This window comes from Schistocerca serialis, chromosome 3 (genome assembly GCF_023864345.2).
Source record: "Schistocerca serialis cubense isolate TAMUIC-IGC-003099 chromosome 3, iqSchSeri2.2, whole genome shotgun sequence".
In the NCBI taxonomy this organism is placed as follows: Eukaryota; Metazoa; Arthropoda; class Insecta; order Orthoptera; family Acrididae; genus Schistocerca; species Schistocerca serialis.
The window spans coordinates 443,203,572-443,225,838 of NC_064640.1; the positions used below are offsets into that span (position 1 = coordinate 443,203,572).

General features: G+C 41.5%; 1 protein-coding gene across 1 annotated transcript in view; it reads left to right on the top strand.

Moving 5' to 3' along the window:
* The window catches only part of LOC126471632 (elongation of very long chain fatty acids protein AAEL008004), a 135,433-nt gene that overhangs the window by 64,216 nt on the left and 48,950 nt on the right, over positions 1-22,267 (top strand). The window contains exon 2 of the mRNA XM_050099868.1: positions 2,998-3,092. Coding sequence (XP_049955825.1) covers positions 3,023-3,092 — 70 coding nt within the window. The 5' untranslated portion in view covers positions 2,998-3,022. The remainder of the gene's footprint in view (positions 1-2,997; positions 3,093-22,267) is intronic.

Here is a 22,267-nt window from a genome sequence, read left to right on the forward strand (position 1 = left end):
TTCGAAAAATTAGACCTAACATGAAGGACTGCCGACAATCATTCTTCAGTTGCGCCATTCGCGAGTAGGACAGGAATGGAGGAAAAGACAGTGGTACCAGAAGCACCTGTCACCACCCAGGGGCTCACCGAGTGTACACCGTCTGGCCAAAAGTATCCGGACACCTGTATGTAATGGGGAAAGCGAGTGTTAGATACGACAGGAGGCCGTACAACCAGCATAGAAGTAGGTGGAAGTATTTTGTTATTAGTACAGAAGCTGTCATATCAGAATGGGTCGGTCAGGAGTGCTCAGTGACTTCGAACGTGGGCTGCACATAGGATGTCACGTGAGTAGCACATCCAGAGGGCAATTTCAGCCCTTCTAGAGCCGCCCAAGTCGACTGTTGGTCACGTGACTGCGAAGTGGAGACACCGACCACAGTCACACCAGTACCAGCTGAACCTCATGTACAGTCGGGGACCGTCGAGAATTGTGGAGGGTGGTTGTAAAAAATCGCATGAAAGCATCGGAAGAAATCACTCCTGAGTTCCACATGTCTACCAGCAGTCTATCTAGCAAAATGGGTTTGTATAGGGAATTAAAAAACATCATGTGTAATGGTCAAGCATTTCTTCATGAGCTGCCATTGCTAAGCGACGCTTGAGATGTTGTAAAGAGCGACGTCACTGAACTGTGTCGAGTGATATGGAGTATTTAATCATGCCCTTCACAGTGGCAATCCGACGGATGGGTTTGGGTTTGGTGAATGCCTGGAGAAGTTACGTGCCATCATGTGTACTGCCAACAGTAATGCACGGAGGAGGTGGTGTTACCGTATGAGGGTATTTTTCGTGATTAGTTTTCGTGATTAGGATGCGCTCCCTTCATTGAGCTTCAGAAGAAGCTAAATGACGAAGCGTGTGTACACATTTTATAGGACTGCGTACTGTGTAGAGCAGAGGACCAGCGGTGAGACGATGATTGATTGTATCAGCCAGACCATGCACCTTGTCATAAAACTATATTTGTGTGAGGCAATGATTTGTCGTCAATAACATTTCTGAAATGGGCAGTCCTGTCCGATATAACGATCTGAATTCTGTGGAACACCTTTGGGATAAGTTAGAACATCGACGACGCCCTATACCCCAGCGTCTAACATCACTACATTCTCTGGCTTCGGATCTTACGGAAGAATGTGCTGCCATTCTTCCACAGATATTGACGCCTCATTGAAAGTGTTCTCAGCAGAGTACAGGATATCGCAAAGGCGAAGGGTGGACCCACGGACCCACCCCACATTAATGTCCACTAATAGATGTCCGGAAATTTTTGATCAGGTGGTGTATGTGTAGAGGTAGCGTCTCGGTGTATACAGCATAACGCTCTGTGAGCCAGGTGCTATCCTTGAGAGGCAAGTATTTCTCAATGGAAATTTTTGGAAGACTGACTGAAGGTAACATGCACGCTCATAAAAATAACATGCCTTGAAACATTGCCAAACTCATTTACATGCACGTTGAACACTGGCGCTGCTACTCATTGCGGCATTCTTTACCTCGATGCATGTGAGCAGACCAGATAACATTTATAGCGAGAAAATAAATGCTATGCTGGATAACAAGTTTCACATATAGCAATACATGTCAAAGACCGTGAAAGATAGGGGCGCCAAGCGCGTCCCATAGCATCTCTCGAGACCCGAAAACAATTACATTAGCTGCTGACATATATTGTGTAACTCGGGTACGCACATGGAAATTTGTCTGCTTAAATGATATTTAATATGTGCAAACTGAATAAGTCCAAACAACGTTGTATGTACTACTTCCCGTTCCCTACTCAGAAAGCGCACAGGAATGGTGACTTTAAAGTCAAACTGCTGTGTTGCCGAATTATAGCCAGATTCTGTTTTGCAATGATGGGCTCACGTACAGAGTTCATAAGTTCTATCCGCAGTGAATTAAATTTTTGCCTCATGTTACCAAGTTTAACTGACAACTGTACGTTGTCACAGTGAGACCAACATTGCCTTCTACAAATCTGTTGCATTTTGTGAGTTACTGTAATAGCACTATGTCTTGATATGCTTTCAGACGCTTTTCGTAATTTATGCAGATGACTGAACGCAGCTACCGAAGTTGATACTCAGTTCGGTTTTAGCGTACGTATACCACGTTACAAAAAAGTTGAATCTTGGGTACATTATGAACTTACAACGTTGTTAACTCGTTTACATAAACGGAGCGAGATTAGAAAAGACATACCAAGAACAACAGCTACATTATTGTATCATACCATTGTAAAAATTTAACTGTCTAAAGACATTCTTCTCTAGGTTACGTAGGTGTACAGAAGTCTAAATCGCAAAGGCTTTCTTCATTTTCACCAAGTGGGGTGGCACAGTGGTTACGAACCGGACTCCCATTCCTCATCGTTCACCAGTCCGAGATTATGTTCCCTCTATAATGATCTCGTCGTCGACAGAACAGTAAATCTCCATCCTCCTCATCTCATTTCCATTTTCCCCACCCACTGGGCACACTTTCTTTGTGAAACGTGAATCTGTCTTAAGCGTGACTGCACTGGGAGTATAATACGCAAGTCCAAATACTCGTACTTCGTGTGACTCAAAACATTATTTATTGTGTTTCCCGTATATTCAATAGTCAGGCCCACAGCTTCGAATTCCTAATTAAATTAATTCATGTGTATCTATTTTTGTAATAGCCTACAGAGTTGATGGTGTGTGAGTTGTAGCTTAGTGCCCTTTTTGTAGAGGTGGTGGTGATGGCGGAGTGATGAAAGAGGAGAGAAATAGTGAAATCCAGTTTAACGACCTAATCCGACGGACGGACCAGTGTCAACTCATTATGTCTAACACAATATCATTTACTTCTGTCAATTGTCAATCCATAGAATGTCGCTTATAAGCCCGCATTTTTACATAGTTTATTGCTTTCATGCTAAATAATGGAATATTATGCTGTAATTACAATTTTCTTTAATTTACAGGACGAATATTTGAAGTTCAGACAAAATGGCTGCCAACGTAACTGGTTTGACGGGATTTGTTGAGGGTTACCGAAACTTCATGGAAACTAAAAGCGGTAAGTACAGTTTTGGGTGTATCTGTATGAGATGTGAGGTGTGTAACTGTAAGTGAACATCCGTAAGATGGAAACAAGGAGTGAAATTTCAACTTTTTACTCAATTTAGTTAACCACCTAAGTATTGAAACAACTATGGAATGACGGAACACTCTTATGCAGATTTAATATCTTTGGGTTTCAATCAATGTTTAACTGTGGTAAACCACTTTAACATGATTAGAAAAGACTTGGAAAAAGTACTGCCACGACAGTTTATGATTTGAAATGAATTTTCTTTCAAAAGTAGAAAAGGAGTGTGTTGAACATGAATTGTACACGATGATGCCACAGTGCACGTGCATCTGCTTTGCCATGTAAACTTCGAGTACTGGCGAGTCATAGCCTTCGTATTAAACAAGTTCTACGCAGTTAGTTGCAAAAGCTCTCACAAGAGACTTAATTTAGGTTCATTTGGGTCTTTTAGAAACCTTTAAAATGATGTAAAGCTCTAGTGTTTAACATAAAAAGAACGAAATTATCAAATACATCCACTTACAGTTGTAACGCTGTAACCAGCCGATGAATTAATGGTAAACCATGGTCGTGGTCACAGTTTCACAGTTGTCTGTAGCAGTGGCAGAGTCCATACTACACATTCGATTTTGATTACTAAACTGCGACACGGTAGCAACTAAACAGAAATTTTTGCAGAGTTTTGCCTCAGTCACCAGTCTCCAGTAGTTGTCTTTTCTTAATGCGCTTTTGCTATTGCCCTGAAAAGGAGATGCCGAGGTAAATGTGCACATTCTGTGCGGCGAACATCCAACTTTATATTTTTCCAGATTCACTGCTCATGTTCATCGGGCTAGGAAAGCTCTTGCAAGTAATCGAATAACAACAATAAGAGTAAAAATAACAAATCGAAGAAGGTTGACGATTAACAATAAAAATAGGCTGATCGTTCATGTAGTGCAAAGCAAAGGCACTGTTAGAATTTGGTTACTGAATTCCGTTTTGGCTATTTGCAGCGAGAAAGAAAAAATGTGAAGTGATACACATCGCTAGTCCAACAAGATTTGAACCGGCAACTATGCTTCCCTTACATTCCGAAATGAGCATGGCACCATGGAGCAAACAAGACACTGTTTTGTGTAGCTCACTCCCATTATTCCGCTGGTAGTTAATGCAGAGAGTTCACAACATGAAATACAAAATCAATTGAAATTTGAGCTTGGAATGACCTATCGAGTGTCGAAAAATTAAATTACTAGGTATTCACGTGCAGGTCTTGAACGGGTGTGAGTATAAAATCTGTTATAAAACTATAAAAATTCCTGCAATTGACATACTTAAAGCGGTATAAATTGTTTTGAATGATACCTAGATATTTCTGCCAGTGTGGAATGGGATAAGTGAACGTATACCCGTATAATCCCAGTGTGGCATTTAAACTTCCTGTACACATTGTGGCCTACGTCACTTGATTGTGTCCGCAGTTAAAATTCGAGGCGTTTAATGAGGGTACCTTTGGTTATCAGCTCATAATGTTTAAGTATTGCACATTAACGGTGTGTAAAGCGTTCCTACTGTAAAAGGTTGACTGCGATGAGGTGGCGATCGGCGTCTCTTCTAGTATGAACTTGTATACCTTACACTGACCCCTGCAGAATGTACGGACAGAAACGATATTACCGAAGCCGGAATACTTTACATATTGCGAATATTTGTTTATTACACTAACATATTTTGCAGAGCAAACTATTACGTCCCTAGCTTAGAATATTCAGCACTCTGATATTACTGCAGACTGTACTTTCCAATTTACGTAAGTAAATTCCCAGCGTGACGTGACTCTCTGTAGGTTACTTGCTAACTATCCGGAATTCTTACCTGGTGGTTCTCAGGAAGCAAATCTCCAGGGTCCAAAGAGATTCAACGTGGCTACAGTTTGTGTGGTATAACTTCACGCACTCCCAGTGTAGCTTCTTTCCTCGAGTGCATACCGAGACTGCCATGACACGAAGAGTGAGGAGTCGCCGACGGTGCTGTGCTGGATTTTGCTGCCACATGAGGCGAGGTCTCAGTAAAGCACTGCCGCCGGCTACACCGGCGTAAATCACGGTTGTCCTTCCAGGAACTCAGGTAGAAGATTGTGCGTTACGCCGTACCGTTTATTACTTGCAAGTAGGCCAACAGAAAATTGTCTGCACCTATAGAGTCCTGGCAGGTAACGATGACGGCGCCGTCGTAATAAAGGTTGTATCTGCTGTGTCATAGTCACACTACTGTTCCATTGTTTCTTTTTCCTGCGGGGAAAGATCGACCGCAGCTTATTTTCATAACAGAAAACGAATGGGAATCGCTTTCTCCTCGACTGGTAACAGCCGTGTTGCAGCAGCTAGAGGCATTTTGTAGACGCGAACTTTGATCTCTGTAATATCGCTTTGTTGCTAACACTTCATTAACCTAAAGCGAAAATCATTTATGGCTCCTCTAACGCGCAGTTGCCAATTAATTCTATACGCCCACAGTAATGCAAATAATTCTACTTAGATTTCTAAAAAAGAGTAGCTTACTTCGCGAGTCCCAAATAAAGCGCGCGCGAGCACACACACACACACACACACACACACACGATCGAGAGTGTGTGTGAGAGAGAAAGAGGATGAAGATAGGGGTGATGTTATCTTTTTAATCTAAGATTCTGGGAACACGAAGTGCATCTCTGAGAATCGCATGCTCTGCTCACAGTCTTACACATTGAATCCTATCTTGCAATAGCCCGTATTCAATCAGAGCAATGAACAACTTTGGGCTGGTACAGGTTTCTGCCAGTTTTTCTTGTGTTTTCTGCTCCCGCTTTCAAAGAATTCTGGGCATATTCCTCTTCTCGCCATTGTAGAAAAACGCAACACAAGCAGTTCAAATACAAATGAAAATAAACCTTACAGATATCGCAGACGTACCCGTCAGTACAGATGGTTTCGAGACTGGTTTAATAATATTTAAATGAAAACGAATTTTTAGTATAACGCGTTTCTAAATAGGACTAAAAGTATAAAGTAATATCCCCTAGACCAATAAAGATTGCTGACCCCTTACAGACATTATTGAAACTTTTTGATTGTGTTGTATCAATAACTATGAAAATGCTTGTAGGATTTAAAACGAAAAACGTAGGGCCTGTGGAACAGATAATATTCAGGAGGTGAACTGTTCATGTATAAGTAAGTAATGTAACAGTAACGAGGTGAACTAATCATGCCTAAATTACGTATTGCATGCACCTAACGTTATTATTATCTATTTCATCAGCCCCACTGTTTTCGTTTAAATCTTATAAATATTTTCATGGCTATTAAAACTACACAGTCACAGATCTTCTGAACTACCTGTCTGGGGTTAGGAATCTGTATGGGGCTAAGATAAATTATTTTATACTTTACAGATTTAAAAACATAGTATATTAAAAACTCATTTTTATTTAAACAATTATTTTCCACTTTTTCAAATTTTCAATCGGTTCCAAACATTTTCCTGACATAAAAACAGTTATATGTGGTAAACTTCACGTTTATTTTAGTTTCTCTTTACCTGATCGGCGAATATACTATTTCATTCTATTTATACCTAGTGATAAGATAGTGAAGGTGGAAATTAGTGATAATAGAGCTCACATGGAGCTTTTCCAACAATCGTTCTTCCCGCGAAACATTTGCGATTGGAAAAGGAAGAGGAGTAAATGGCACTGGTACACATAGTACCGTTCGCCACACACCAGACAAGAAAACTGGTCAATATTGCATTTTCATGCTGTTCCGAGCTATGGTTACAATTTATAGGCTCTAGATTACCGGGAAGTTAGTTTAAAATCAACTGAAAAACTTGCACCGAACAAGCATACAGCCAGACAAAAAGCGAACTAATAAAAACAAGGTAAAAAGTCGAGATAATATGGTAGTTGTACCTCTTCAGGTGTTCTACATAGCCCCCCTCCCCCTTCCACTTGAAAGCAACACACAAAACGTTTATAGAACCGTGTGAAACTTACAGAAAATTTCTTGTTTGTTATGTTAAAAAAAATGGTTCACATGGCTCTGAGCACTATGGGACATAACATCTGAGGTCATCAGTCCCCCTAGAACTTGGAACAACTTAAACCTAACTAACCTAATGACATCACACACATCCACGACCGAGGCAGGATTCGAACCTGCGACCGTAGCGGTCGCGCGGTTCCAGACTAAAGCGCCTAGAACCGCTCGGCCACAGCGGCCGGTTTTGTGATAATATTTAACGTCACATTTGCTTGAATAATGTCGGTTATGTCATCAAATCTTTAACTTTCTGTATGAATGTCTACATTTTGTAGTCTTGTGATTGGTTCGTATTGGTAACATCAAGTCTCGTGACTATGATGACTTTTTCCAGAAAAGAAAATCTCCGCATGTGCCACTTCAATCCGTTTGTGACAGGTGGCCAAACGTCGTTTTAGTTTGGAAGTCAAGGTGAGTGGGACAAACTTTGCACACACTTTTCTCTTCCTTAAAATAATCTGGAAAATGATTCGAACATGTGATTCAGAGATTTTGTTCCATTGCGCTTTGTGGCACAACAACGCTGACACACTACGACATCGCGCCCAGTACTTAACACTGTCTGCTCAGAACTTTCTTGTCGGATGCATTTCTGTCGTTTACAGCTGTTAGTACAAGCTGCCAGCGTAGTTACTGCGCTGACGACGCTTATGCGGCATTAATAAAATTAGTCTCGGAACTTTTTGGCCGGATGGTGTATAAATGTATAAAACATTCCGCTCAGATGCAAGTAACGTTGCGACGCGACGCAGGGCATCGGAGTACAAAAAATGTCAGAGCCACGACGAACCGCCAGACTCATAATGTTACACGGTGGCGCATTCGTTACGAAGTTGGACTCGCACTCGGAAGTAACGAGCTCAAATCCCGCTCCGTAGACCACATTTAGGTTTTCCTTTATCTCCTTAAAACATTCAAGGCAATTGCCATAAAGGTTCGTTTGAAATGATGCTTCTACTGGACCCTTTTCTTATCCAACCGGAGACTGCGAACGGTCTTGGTGGGAAGCTGATCGCACTACCTTTCCTTCCTTTTCACGTGTGCACCATGTTACGGAAGAATGACACCAGAAACGAATCATAAGGAACTTTGTAAAGGAGACTGCGCAAAACGCTCTTATGTAATCTCTTTCCTCACACGATATTGCAGCACCTGTGTTGTTAAGAAGGAGACCCCCATCATCTGTATAATGGAATAACGACAATGAAAATTTGAACCCGGATTTCTTGCTTTACGCGAGCGGTCGCCTTAATCGCTTAGGCTATCGGTACACGACTCACGTCCAGAGCCAATTTTCCGTATGTCGTCGTTCATGCGTCGCACCCGCACAAGTGCACATAATGTAATTCCCGTACAGGGGATGGGAAAGGACATTTTAATTGAAGGTCGCTACCTGGTATCGGCGGACAAATACGTTACAGTTGCCTGTGTTGTAAGAACGATGCCATGTTCTTTGGCATATGCATGCATGTCTATCCGAAGGAACAGGCAATGAGGCGACTACAGCCATCATGAAAGACATCAAATTTATTAACAGTTGCAAATACAGACAGCCATCAGCTGCATAATGAAATCACGAAATAAAAATGTGTGTACGACTGGGAATCTAATTCCCCGCTTTACGCGAGCGGTCACCTTAATCGTCTTAGCGGCGTTCAATTAAAATGTTTGCCCCGTACGGAAATATACATAATGGATGTAGGAGTTTAGGTTGTAGGCATATGTTTGAGAACATATGGAAGGTTGGCCCTGGCCGTGAGTCCTGCACGAAATCTGGGTTTGAGTCCCGGTCCGGAAAAGATCTTCATCGTCACCATTCCAGCATACATCCGATAGTTGTCCATATTCGCAATTGCGAATACATTTAATGTCTTTTCTAATATTCTGGTGTCACATAAATTTCTTAATAAGGACTCGAACTTTCTTTTCGGCTTTCCAATAGAGCTGTAATGGAACACAATAACATATTGTAGAGTTTATATTTTATCTAAATCGCTCATATAAACTGCTTTGATGAGTAAACGACAATGGATTGGGAATCATCTGACAGACAACCCATGTCCGGAGAGGAATATTTTTCATGCTACAGCAGCAAACACATTAGCCACATAATCACACTGTCCCATGACTTCTGGGAAAAATGGACATAACTTGTTGCGACTTTGAACTTGATCATATTTGTAGCTAAATCATTAAAGTGGCAACAACTAAATATAGGTCTCATAATGAGACACATAACAAGGTTCCCGGGTTCGATTCCCGGCGGGGCCAGGGATTTTCTCTGCCTCGTGATGGCTGGGTGTTGTGTGATGTCCTTAGGTTAGTTACGTTTAAGTAGTTCTAAGTTCTAGGGGAGTGATGACCATAGATGTTAAGTCCCATAGTGCTCAGAGCCATTTGAACATAACAAGGTACAGTATTTTCATGCGACATTACCCATTACGCTTTTTTCTACTACTATTGCTGCTGCTTCTACTAGAATCACTAGTACAGTGATGCTTATTCTTGGATATCTTTGCCACATTAGCTAGTTGGCTAAGCTTTAGCATTTACCAGAACCTCAGTAATAGGCAATCACTTTTTCTGCCAGCAGATACCGGATAGTGCAATACATAATTTTCCGTATTTGTTCTTCTATTTCTTGGCAGTACCAATATCGAACCAACCTACTTGTAGCAGGAGTTAAATCTTTCAATGTCTTGGTAGTACCAACCTACTTGGTGCAGGAGCATGTGTAATGAACTCAGAAATTTTGAAACTTAACGGCGGATTTGATCAGGGAACCCCTGAGGGACAGACATTAAAAGAGCCATACACAGAGAGAGAGAGAGAGAGATAGAAAGAGAGAGAGAGAGAGAGAGAGGGGGGGGGGAAGAGGGGAGGGAATATTGTCAAACCTAATATGATATAGGAAACCAGTTGGAATTTAAAACAGCTGCCAACCCCATCTCTGAATGAATAAATGCAGATCCTGTGTAGGTACAAGAGGATGAAATACCAATCATCCTGTAAAATCGTGGGAAGTTTAGATAATGATGGTGAAGGTGGAATGCGATCACCGACCTTTCTCTCCAAAGTAGACTAAAACACGCTCAATAATATTAAGATCTGTTCACTGTAGTGACCATGCGACATGAGACAATTCATCCTCGTGCACACAAAACTAGTCATGGACGTTGCGAACTGCGTGAATAGGGGCCCCGTCGTCTTCTAAGCCAGCGTCACCATTGGGGACCAGACACTGTACCGTGGGATGGATATGATCAGTTAAAATAATCACATAATCATTGGCAGTAATGCGACCTTGATGAGTATCAATGGGGCCCATGAAATACCACGATATGATGGCCCAAATCGTAATCGAACCCCCGCTATGTTTCACTCTTCGGATGTAAACTTAGCCAGAAGCTGGACACTGTGAAACAAGACTCTGCAAACCAAATGACTTTCTTCCATTACTCGATACTTAATATTTCATGGCTTTGGCAACACACTCTCTTGTTACGGACATTTTCCTCACTGATGGATGATTTTGTAATTCTAGCTCGCCCTGCAATTCCCAGCTCACGGGGATGTTTTGGCGCTGACAGGGTTCACGAGCACGACATTCCTATATGCAGTGATTTTTGCAGCTGTTGTTCTCTTATTTTTCATCACAAACCTTGAATCACCGCCTGCCACGATCATTCAACACATTCGTTCATCCACGTTGTGATTAGCGGATGATGTTTTCCCGCTCTCTGTCTGCAGTATAATTCTTCGATACAGTGCCTCTTAAACACCAAACACCTCGACTACCTTGGTTACAGAAGCGCCCACCATACGAGAACCAACAGTTGGCCATATTCGAACTGACTTCGCTCCGACATAATGAAATCACAACTACACGCAACACTGTTCTGACCACGAATGATACTTGCAACGTTTTTAAGACGTTCGTGGTAAAACACAGCAGTGAAACCTGCACGTTTGGCTAGCATGCGCCTCTAAGTTCAAGCAGACATTTCTCACGGAATTTCCATGTATTTTGCGCATGCGTTCTAAGAAAAGTAAGAAAAATAATTCGGAGCACTAAACAGAGCTATTAAAATAGAACGACGTGCCGTGTATTGGGATTTGTGGCGGACGAAAGTATTGTAAGCTCAGTGGCCAAAAGTCACGGAAAGGTCTGTCCTATTTGACGACGTATCGCGTACGACGGCCGAATGTTGCTCCAGGATGAGAAGTATGGAGTGACAAGATACGACACCCAGATCAGTCTGTTGCCGACAGGTATGTGGTCAGTATGGCAGCACTTCACGAGTTAACAGACTTGGAATGATAATCGGTGGAGGATACACTCTAAGAAAAAAAAGACGATGCACCATGAAGAAATTATCCGAATGGGACGGAAATCGGCGGATGTGATGTAAATGTACAAACAGTTGATTACTCTCCATCTTTTTCGTGACCTGCTTCGAGAAACGTAACTTGCCTAGACAACTAATTTTCCACCAGCCTGTTGCATGTTTTCTCCAGATTGTGAGTTTGTCGCATCAGCCACATTGCAATGTCCGATTTTGTACTAAAGCGAATATTTTTAAGAAATTTTTCGCTACAACTGCAATCTGTTGTAGCACAGATTAGACAAGTTATTTGCTGGAAGTCGTAAGTAATGGCTTCAGCTGACTGTGTTGTTAGTAAAAATGGTTCAAATGGCTCTAAGCACTATGGGACTTAACATCAGAGGTCATCAGTCCCCTAGACTTAGAACTACTTAAACCTAACCTAACCTAAGGACATCACACACACCAAAGCCCGAGGCAGGATTCGAACCTGCGACCGTAGCAGCCGCGCGGTTCCGGTCTGAAGCGCCTAGAAGCGCTCGGCCACACCGGCCGGCGATGTTAGCAGTTTTAGCTGGTACGCGATAACATTCCGTGTTTATGTGTATCTGATGAATAACGATCTCCAGAACATCAGCTGAGACAAGTCGTTGAGCCCCTTATACTACTTCATGAACTCTCGTTTACCGACCTCTCCTGAAGACGATGTTTCCCGGAGACAAACTGGCGTGACGCGAATCTGGACGTTGTTTACCATAAACAGTAGTGTACTGTAGATTCCTATACATTCACAAATTTCAAGAATACTAAGAGGAATGCCGCAATTTTTAAGACATATAATTTTCATTCGGGAGAACTGAAATTCAAACCCTGTCCGACTACCGCCGCCCTGATTCAGATTTTGCTGGTGATTCCCTAAACAGTTTAAAGAAACTGTCAGGATTGTTCCTTTTACTATTGTCGAATTTCTTTCCCTATATACGTCGTATCACAGCATGTACTCGGCCTTCAATAACCTCATCTTCGACTAAACGATTTACTCTTTTTTCTTCCTTTCCTTTCTTCCTCAAAATTTTACTTCGTTGTCAGTACCTCCATAGGCAAATATCTGTTCTGCTGTATAGAGAATGCAAGTCTTCAATGACCTCATTTTTTGATGCGACACGGAATCCTAGGACGCCGTCTGCTAGAGGTTTCACCTTTAGTAGTCACTAATGTGGGCAAAAAATGAACGTCTGATGAGCCTCCACACGTAACGCTAACCATACCCTACTGCCTAGCCGACGCAATCTGCCCTTTGCCACAGACGCTCATTAGTCGAACTTTCTTGTGTGACAAAATACCGTCAGATTCGAATCAGTAATAACTATGTGGCTAATAATGCGAAGAAAGTGATTCATCCCACAACGAATCGATCATGTCTGGTACAAGTTTGTCGTGCAGTACTTGTTTTACCTGTGACGTCATTGTAGTAATTTGGGCGCATACTCGTGATTGTTACGAATTAGCTTTATGTAAAGGTATAAATTAGTATAGCATTGAATAGAGTTTACCTAGGACATTGATTCGGGTGGACGGATGTCGTTGTGAAGAGCTTACGGAGCACTGCTACGACCTAAGGTGAGACCATAAAAGTATTCGTAAGAGTGTAAGTATGGGTATTAACCTGAAAATTATAAAATAAGTAAACAAATGAAGATATTGTCTCACGTGACTCGTCGTATGCTCGGAACCGTAGAAAAGGCAAGTCAGAGGAGAACCTGCGCCGAAAGGAATTCAAAAAACCTAAAAATTCTATTGATGAGCGAATGCGAGTGCTACGACAGTGTCGATAAGGAAATTAAATTATTATTTAAATAAAAATAAGTTTTAATAGACTAAGTTTTTAAATTGGTCTAAAACTACACTCCATCCGAACAGGCTTTAGAAGGCCCAACGGTACCGACCGGCCGCCATGTCATCCTCAGACCACAGTCGTCATTGGATGCGGATATGGAGGGGCATGTGGTCAACACACTACTCTCCCGGCTGTATGTCAGTTTACGAGACCGAAGCCGCTAATTGTCAATCAAGTAACGCCTCAGTTTGCCTCACAAGGGCTGAGACCACCCCGCCTACCAACAGAGCTCAGCAGACCGAATTGTCACCCATCCAAGTGCTAGCGCAGTCTGACATCGCTTAACTTCTGTGATGTGACGGGAACTGGTGTTACCACTGCGGCAAGGCCGTTGGCTTTTAAGTTGGGCTAGAAGATATAACATAATTTCTCCTAGCCCCATACCGAGTCCTAACCCCATACAGATAGTCCTGAAAATTTTTGACTGTGCATTTTTCATAACTACAAAAATACTTGTAAAGCTTAAAATGAAAACGGGGGGGGGGGGGGGGTGTCATGCAATAGATAATAGTAAGGAAGTGAATTATTCATGCCTCAGTTATCTATTGCATGTACCCTACTTTTCACAGTTTTATTTACGTAATTATTTTCTGCTTTGTAGTCTTGAGTGTGTGAAATTTTTCAATCCATTTAAAATATTTTGAGATTAGAAAAGAGGCATGTGGTAAATTTCAGGTTCATTTCAGTTTCTCTTCACCTGACTCAACCAAGATATCGCTTCCCCCTACGCATATCTCGCGAAAAGACTGAGAAGATAGAAATTAGAAAGATTCTATTTCACGAAATGGCTTATAAGAAATCGTTCTTTCTGTGAATAATCTGCAACTGGAATAGGAAAAAGGGGAAATACCACTGACAAGCAAAGTACCTTTCGCCACACAGCAGACAAGTGAGCGAGATAATATTGCATTTCCGTCCATTTCTGAGCTATGTTTAAAATTTCAAGTCTCTAACTCGTCAGGAAGTTAGTTTAAATTCAATAGCAAAATCTGAACCGAACTGACAGACAAGAAAGCGACCTAATGAAAACGTAATAAAAACGTCGCGAACCAATTATGTTAGAGCTGTCCCAACAGGCATACAGCAGATAGCGACAGTCCAGACTTCTGATTAATTTATTCCGTGGCCATTATATTACTGCGTATTTACAGCCGACCTCGGGGGGGGGGGGGGGGGGAGGGAGACGACGACTACGTTGTCAGGCAGGAAGGCAGGCCTATGAGGCCCAGGAAGAAGCACTCGTCAAAAGTAACACTTTATTTCCAACTTATACGTTGGTTCCTTGCGCTACTCCTGGCACGTATTTGGCAATACCACCGAAACCCTGATGATGGAGACATAGCCTTGCCTATGCCGCGCATTAGCTGGAAAGTGACACGCAGCGAGGCTAGCCCGTCTCAAGATAATTTCAGATGCTGGACACTGGCAGGTAGTGAAATGTTCCACCGCACTTTCTGACAAATTTTACTCTTAGCTTGGTAACGGCGTTACATGTTAAAGAGCTAGGTTATTGACTTACATACTTATACGAAAAATTTGCAATGCGGATCCGGAATGCACACACATAAATGTCGTTACAGTTCTATCTTAGTTGCAGATGACGTTTCCCAAATCTGAGAGAGAATGAATTATATATATTTAAGCTGCACTAAAATGTGGAACATGGTTAATGTTTGTTGTTAACTATCACTCCAAGATGATCTCTAATGTTTCGCGGTTGGTGTTGGCAAATCTCGACACGACCACCTATAATTGGCATAGCTGGGCGTTTGGAAAGCAAACGTTACATTTCTGAATTTCTAATGTTGGTGACTGTGCCATATCTTCGACGTCCCCGTTACGTTATCTTTCAAGAAGATAACTCAGAATCGTATGTTGCCCGTTATGTACTGACCTACCTTGATGCAGACGTTGTTAGACTTTTGCTCTGGTGAGCACGTTCTCCAGATATCTCACCTACTGAAAAAGTTTTGTCACCGGTTGCAGTCAGCATCCACTATGACTGATTAATTCTGACACGTAGCGTGATATAAAGCATTCGTGTGTTTCATCCAAGCTCAGTTAGACTTGATGCACCGTGCACATATTCTCACCATTATCTATTCTGCTGCAGTAATGGAAAAAAATCACAAAATCGAAATATAATTAATGCAGAGTAATGAAATTTCAGGAATCATTTCTGTAGGTCACATACTTAAGTGATTAACATTTCAAGATCATAGGTCAATGTAAGCGCGAGATAAGGCAGAGCAAATGTGAAATGCTGGTACATTAATAACCGGTGTAACCGCCAGAATGTTAAAGGTAAGCACACAAACGTGCGTACATTGTGTTGTACAGGTGCCGAAAGTCAGTTTGTGGGATGCAGTTCCATCCCTGTTGCACTTGGTCGGTCAGTACAGGTAAGGTTAAGGTTGTTTGTGGATGACGCTGGAGTTGTCGTCCGATGACATCCCATATGTGTTCGTATGGACACAGACCTGGTGCTCGAGCAGCAACATGCTGTACATTCTGTAGAGCATGTTGAGTTAGAGCATCGGTAAATGGGCGAGCGTTATCCTGTTGTAAAATGCTCCATGGAACACTGTTCATGAATGGCAGTACAATAGGTTGAATCGCCAGATTGACTCACAAACTTGGTGACATGATACGTGGGACAACCACGAGAGTGCTCTTGTTGTCCTATGAAATCGCACCCCTGACCATAACTCCAAGTGTAGGTCCAGTGTGTGTAGCACGCAGACAGGTTGGTTGTAGGTCTTCAACTGGCCTCCTCCTAACCAACACACTGCCATCACTAGCACCCAGGCAGAATCAGCTTTCATCAGAAAACGCAATAGACCTCCACTCTGTCCATCGATTAACTCTAGCTCGATACCACTGAAGTTGCAAATGGCAGTGGTTTAAGGTCAATGAAATTGATGTGGCAGGGCGTCTGGCTCGAAGCTCTCCTTGAAGCAACAGATTTATGCCAGTTTTTTGTGTCACTGTGGTGCCAACTGCTGCTCAAATTGCTGCTTCAGATGCACTTCGATGCAACATAGCCATACACCGAATGCTTGGCCGTCCAGAGTCCGTCCCTCTTGCTACCGAACATCCCGTTTCTACGGCTGCCATTAATCATTTACAGTGGCTGCATGCCTGCCAAGTCACTCTGCAGTATCGCAGAAGGAACGTCTAGCTTGTCCTATCCCGACCTCGTTCAAGCTCATTGAGGTGTTGTTAATAGCTTCTTCGTTGCCTTAAAGACATTCTCGACTAACATGAACTCGTCATGCCTGATCTCAAAGGTAACTAACGCTCATGACTGTTACCGAGTGAGCCGGCCGTGGTGGCCGAGCGGTTCTAGTCGCTACAGTCTGGAACCGAGCGACGGCTACGGTCGCAGGTTCCAATCCTGCCTCGGGCATGGATGTGTGTGATGTCCTTAGGTTAGTTAGGTGTAGGTAATTCTAAGTTCTAGGGGACTGATGACCTCGGAAGTTAAGTCCCATAGTGCTCAGAGCCATTTGTTACAGAGTGCATTTAAAGCAAACCTTATTTTCATGCTCGTAGAGGCGCTACTAGCGTCTTACAACTTGTCCTTGCTGTTGGGATTTTCTTTTCAGTTTATATAAAGACAAGTCATTGTTTATTACCAAAAATCTCGAAAATACTTGAACGATTTACTCCAAATTTTAATACGATAGGCTATGAAACATTCGGAGGTACAGAGGATATTTATTCTTTGCAAAGATATATAATAGATAAATAAATATTTATCATATAAAGAGGAAAAGTAGTTACTCAAAATCTCGAGAAGTTCTTGACCAATTAACTTCAAATCTTTGCATGATGCTCTAATGAACATTCGGACGGACAGAGACTATATTTCTTGAAGATATGCAATAAATAAACATATATGAAACATATGAAAGGGAATCGTTACTCAAAATCTCAATGTTTTTGACCGGATTACTTCATATTTCACATGATAGATTCATGAACAATTGAGCAGACATAGGGTATGTATATTTTATTGTATATTATATATAAATTGCCGTTGGTGGGGAGGCTTGCATGCGTCAGCGATACGGATAGCCCTACCTTTGGTGCAACCACAGTGGTGTATATCTGTTGAGAGGCTAGAAAAACACGTGGGCAGCATGCTTTTCAGTAGTTGGAGGGGCATCAGTCTGGATGATTTACTGATCTGGCCTCGTAACATCAACCAAAACGGCCTTGCTGTGCTGGTACTGCGAACGTCTGAGGGCAAGGGGAAATTATAGCCGTAATTTTTCCCGAGGGCATGCAGATCCGCTATATGGTTAAATGATGATGACATCCCCTTGTATAAAAAACTGGCGTTCTACGGATCGGAGCTTGCAATATCAGATCCCTTAATCGGGCAGGTAGGTTAGAAATTTTAATAAGGGAAATTGATAAGTTAAAGTTAGATAGAGTGGGAATTAGTGAAGTTTGATGACACGAAGAACAGAACTTCAGGTTAGATGAATACAGGGATATAAATACAAAATCAATAGGTGTAATAATGAACAAAAAGTAGGAACGCGGATAAGTTACTATGAACAGCGTAGAGAATGCATTATTGTAGCCACGAAGCCCACACCCATCACAGCAGTACAAGTTTATATGCCAACTAGCTCCGCAGATGAGGAGGAGATTGAGGAAATATATGATAAGATAAAAGAAATTATTCACGCAGTTAAGGGAGACGGAAATGTAATTGTCATGAGGCACTGGAATTCCGTGGTAGAAAAAGGAAGAGAAGGAAAAATAGTAGCCGAATGTGGACTGGGGGAAAGGAATGAAAGAGGAAGCTACCTTGTAAAATTTTGCACCGAGCATAATTTAATCATAGCTAACACTTGGTTTAAGAATCATGAATGTAGGCTGTATACGTGGAAGAGACCTGGAGACACAGGAAGGTTTCAGATTGATTGTATAATGGTAAGACAGAGACGTCGGAACCAGGTTTTAAATTTTAAGACATTTCTAGGGGCAGATGTGACCTCTGATCACAATTTATTGGTTATGAACTGCAGATTAAAACTGAAGAAACTACAAAAAGGAGGAGTTAGGAGATAAACTGAAAGAATCAGAGGTTGTAGAGAGTTTCAGAGGGAGCATTATGGAACGAATGAGAAGAACAGGGGAAAGGAATACAGTAGAATACGAATGGGTAGCTTTGAGAGATGAAATAGTGAAGAAAACAGAGAATCAAGTAGATAAAAAGACGAAGGCTAGTATAAATCCTCGGGTAACACAAAAGATATTGAATTAAATCGTTGAAAGGAGAAAATATAAAAATGGAATAAACGAAGCAGTCGAAAGGGATACAAACGTCTAAAAAATAAGATCGGCACGAAGTACAAAATGACTAAGCAGGAATGATTACAGGACAAATGTAAGGAAGTAGAAGCATATATCACTAGGGGTAAGATAGATGCTGCCTACAGAAATATTAAAGAGACCTTTGGAGAAAAGAGAACCACCTGTATGAATATCAAGAGCTAGGATGGAAAACCAGTCCTAAGAAAAGAAAGGAAAGCAGAATGGTGGAAGGAGTAAATAGAGGGTCCATACAAAGGAGCTGCACTTGGCAATATTATGGAAATGGAAGAGGATGTAGATGAAGATGAGAAGAGAGATATGACACTGCGTGAAGAATTTGACAAAGCACTGGAAGAATTAAGCCGAAACAAGGCCCCAGGAATAGACAAAATTCCGTTAGAACTACTGATAGCTTTGGGAGAGCCAGCCATGACAAAACTTTTCCATCTGGTGAGCAAGAAGCATAAGACAGGCGAAATACTTTCTGACTTCAAGAAGAATATAATAAGAAGGAAAGCAGGTGTTGAAAGATGTGAAAATTACCAAACTATCAGTTTAGTAAGTCACGGTTGCAAAATACTAACACGAATTCTGTACAGACGAATGAAAAACCTGGTAGAAGCTTACCTCGGGGAAGATCAGTTTGGATTCCGTAGAAATCTTGAAACACGCGAGGCGATACTGACGCTACGGCTTATCTTAGAAGATAGGTTAAGGAAAGGCAAACCTATGTTTTATTCATTTGCAGACTTAGAGAAAGTTTTTGACAATGTTGATTGGAATACTCTCTTTCAAATTTCGAAGGCGGCAGGGGTAAAATACAGGGAGCGAAAGGCCATTTACAATTTATACAGAAACCAAATAGCAGTTGTAACAGTCGAGTGGGACCAAAGGGAAGAGGTGGTTGAACAGTGAGTGAGACAGGGTTGTAGCCTAGCCCCGGTGATTTTCAATCTGTATATTGAGCAAGCAGTAAAGGAAACAAAAGAAAAATTTAGAGTTGGAATTAAAGTTCAGGGAGAAGAAACGAAAACTTTCGAGGTTTACCGATGACATTGCAATTTCGTCAGAGACAGTAAAGGGCTTGGAAGAGCAGTTGAACCTAATGGACAGTGTCTTGAAAGGAGGCTATAAGATCAACATGAAAAAAAGCAAAATGAGGATAATGGAATGTAGGGAATCTAGTGGAAGTAAATCAGTTGATGCTGAGAGAATTAGATTAGGAAATGAGACACAAAGTAGTAAATGAGTTATGCTATTTGGGAATCAAAATAACTGATGACAGTCGAAGTAGGGACGATATAAAACGTAGACTCGCAATGGCAAGAAAAGCGTTTCTGAAGAAAGGTAATTTCTCAGCATTGAGGATAGTTTTAAGTGTCAGGAAGTCTTTTCTGAAAGTATCTATATGGAGTGCAGCCATGTATGGATGTCAAACATGGACGACAAACGGTTTAGACTGGAATAGAACAGAAGCATTTGAAATGCGGTGCTACAGAAGAAAGCTGAGGATTAGATGGGTAGATCACATAACTAATGAGGAGGTACTATATAGATCTGGGGAGATATTTGTGGCACAACCTGACTAGAAGAAGGGACCGGTTAGTAGGACACATTCTGAGGCATCAGGATCTCGCCAATTTAGTACTGCAGGGAAGCGTTGGGAGTAAAAATCGGAGAGGGAGACCAAGAGATGAATACAGTAAGCAGATTCAGAAGGGTGTAAGTTGCAGTAACTACTCGCTGATGAAGAGGCTTGCACAGGATAGAGTAACATGGAGAGTTGCATCAGACCAGTCTTTGGACTGAAGACCACAACAACAACAGCAACAACAATATATAGATGTATATAGATAACAGAGGAGAAGATGAGCTCCTTAGACGAGATCGCTATAAAAATTTGGTATTAAATAACAGGTTTCGATGAAACTAATTTACCATCTTCAGATTCGTAATGAAATCAGAATATGTGCTAGAAACTGTTATAAAATAATGCAACATTAACCCATAGAAGAACCAAAGGCAACATACCTTCGTAAAGGTATAAAATAAACGACTTGTGTCAGCTACACACAGAATCTTTTCATTGAATTTCCAGGTACATAAAGCATGAAATGAACAATACGATGGCACGTGAAAATTAAAATTACTATGTGCATCACAATTCGCAAAAATGTCGTCCCCATAATATGCTTACCAGGATGCCACAAAATAACTGTCAACAGCCAACGCAAGAGACGATCTGACCACAAGCACAACAGGTGTCGCTCCAGTAGATGGATTCTGTCAGTAAAAGCCAAATACGTAAGTTAAAAAGAATCATGATTCCAAATTCACATATGTAAGAAATTCTGAAATGTTTATAAAATATTTTGATGATTTCTTCGTGACCGAAGACCGCTAAGAAACCCTATACACCATATTTACGAAACTTGCGTTATATTAATAGAAAACTGATAGTACCTTTTGTGATAGCATCACTAATAAAGCGACAAATATAGTTGTGTGTGTGTGTGTGTGTGTGTGTGAATTCTTAAGGGACCAAACTGCAGAGGTCATCGGTCCCTAGACTTACACACTACTTAAACTAACTTATGCTAAGAACAACACACACACCCATGACCGAGGGGGAGGAGCCGCGTAGTCTGTGACAAGGCGCCTCAAACCGCGTGACCTCTCCGCGCAGCACAAACATAGTTACAAGAGAAAAATTATTTTTTCAAACTTATTATAAGAACCAAATGTTAGAGTGTACAATAAAATTTTTTTAGTGAATTATTGAAACCAAAATACAGTGATGTTCAACCCAACATAGGAAGCTAGAATAACCAATCTGAAAATTATACCATTATAAACGCATCATATTTAGTGCAGCAAACAAATTAGGCGATGTGATAGCCCTGATCAGGATCATAAATATTACGTCGGGTACTAACGGGAAACCGTCAAAAATAATTACAATCCGCAGCATAGACTGAGTACGTGGACATCTGCAACCAAAGAATAGTGAACATGAGATTCCAAAACGCAATCCTGACTCACAAACCTACGAAGGCTAGTCTATAATATTTGAGCGATGTTTCAGCGAACTATGATGTGCATAGTAATTTTAATTTTGACCTTTCATCGCATCGCTCATTTCATTCTTTATGTATCTAGAATTTCAATGGAAAGATTTTGTGTGTAGCTGGCACAAGATGTTTGTAATAACCTTTATGAAGGTAAGTTGTCTCTTGGTCCCTCTATGGCTCAATGTTGCATTATTTTATAACAGTTTGTAGTACTTCGCCAGCCGCTGTGGCCGTGCGGTTCTAGGCGCTTCAATCTGGAACCGCGTGACCGCTACGGTCGCAGGTTCTAATCCTGCCTGGGGCATGTATGTATGTGATGTCATTAGGTTAGTTAGGTTTCAGTAGTTCTAAGCTCTAGGGGACTGATGACCTCAGATGTTACGTCCCATAGTGCTCAGAGCCATTTGAACCAATTTGTAGCACTTCTTGTAATTTTATTACATGTCTGATGGTGGTAAATTAGTTTTAT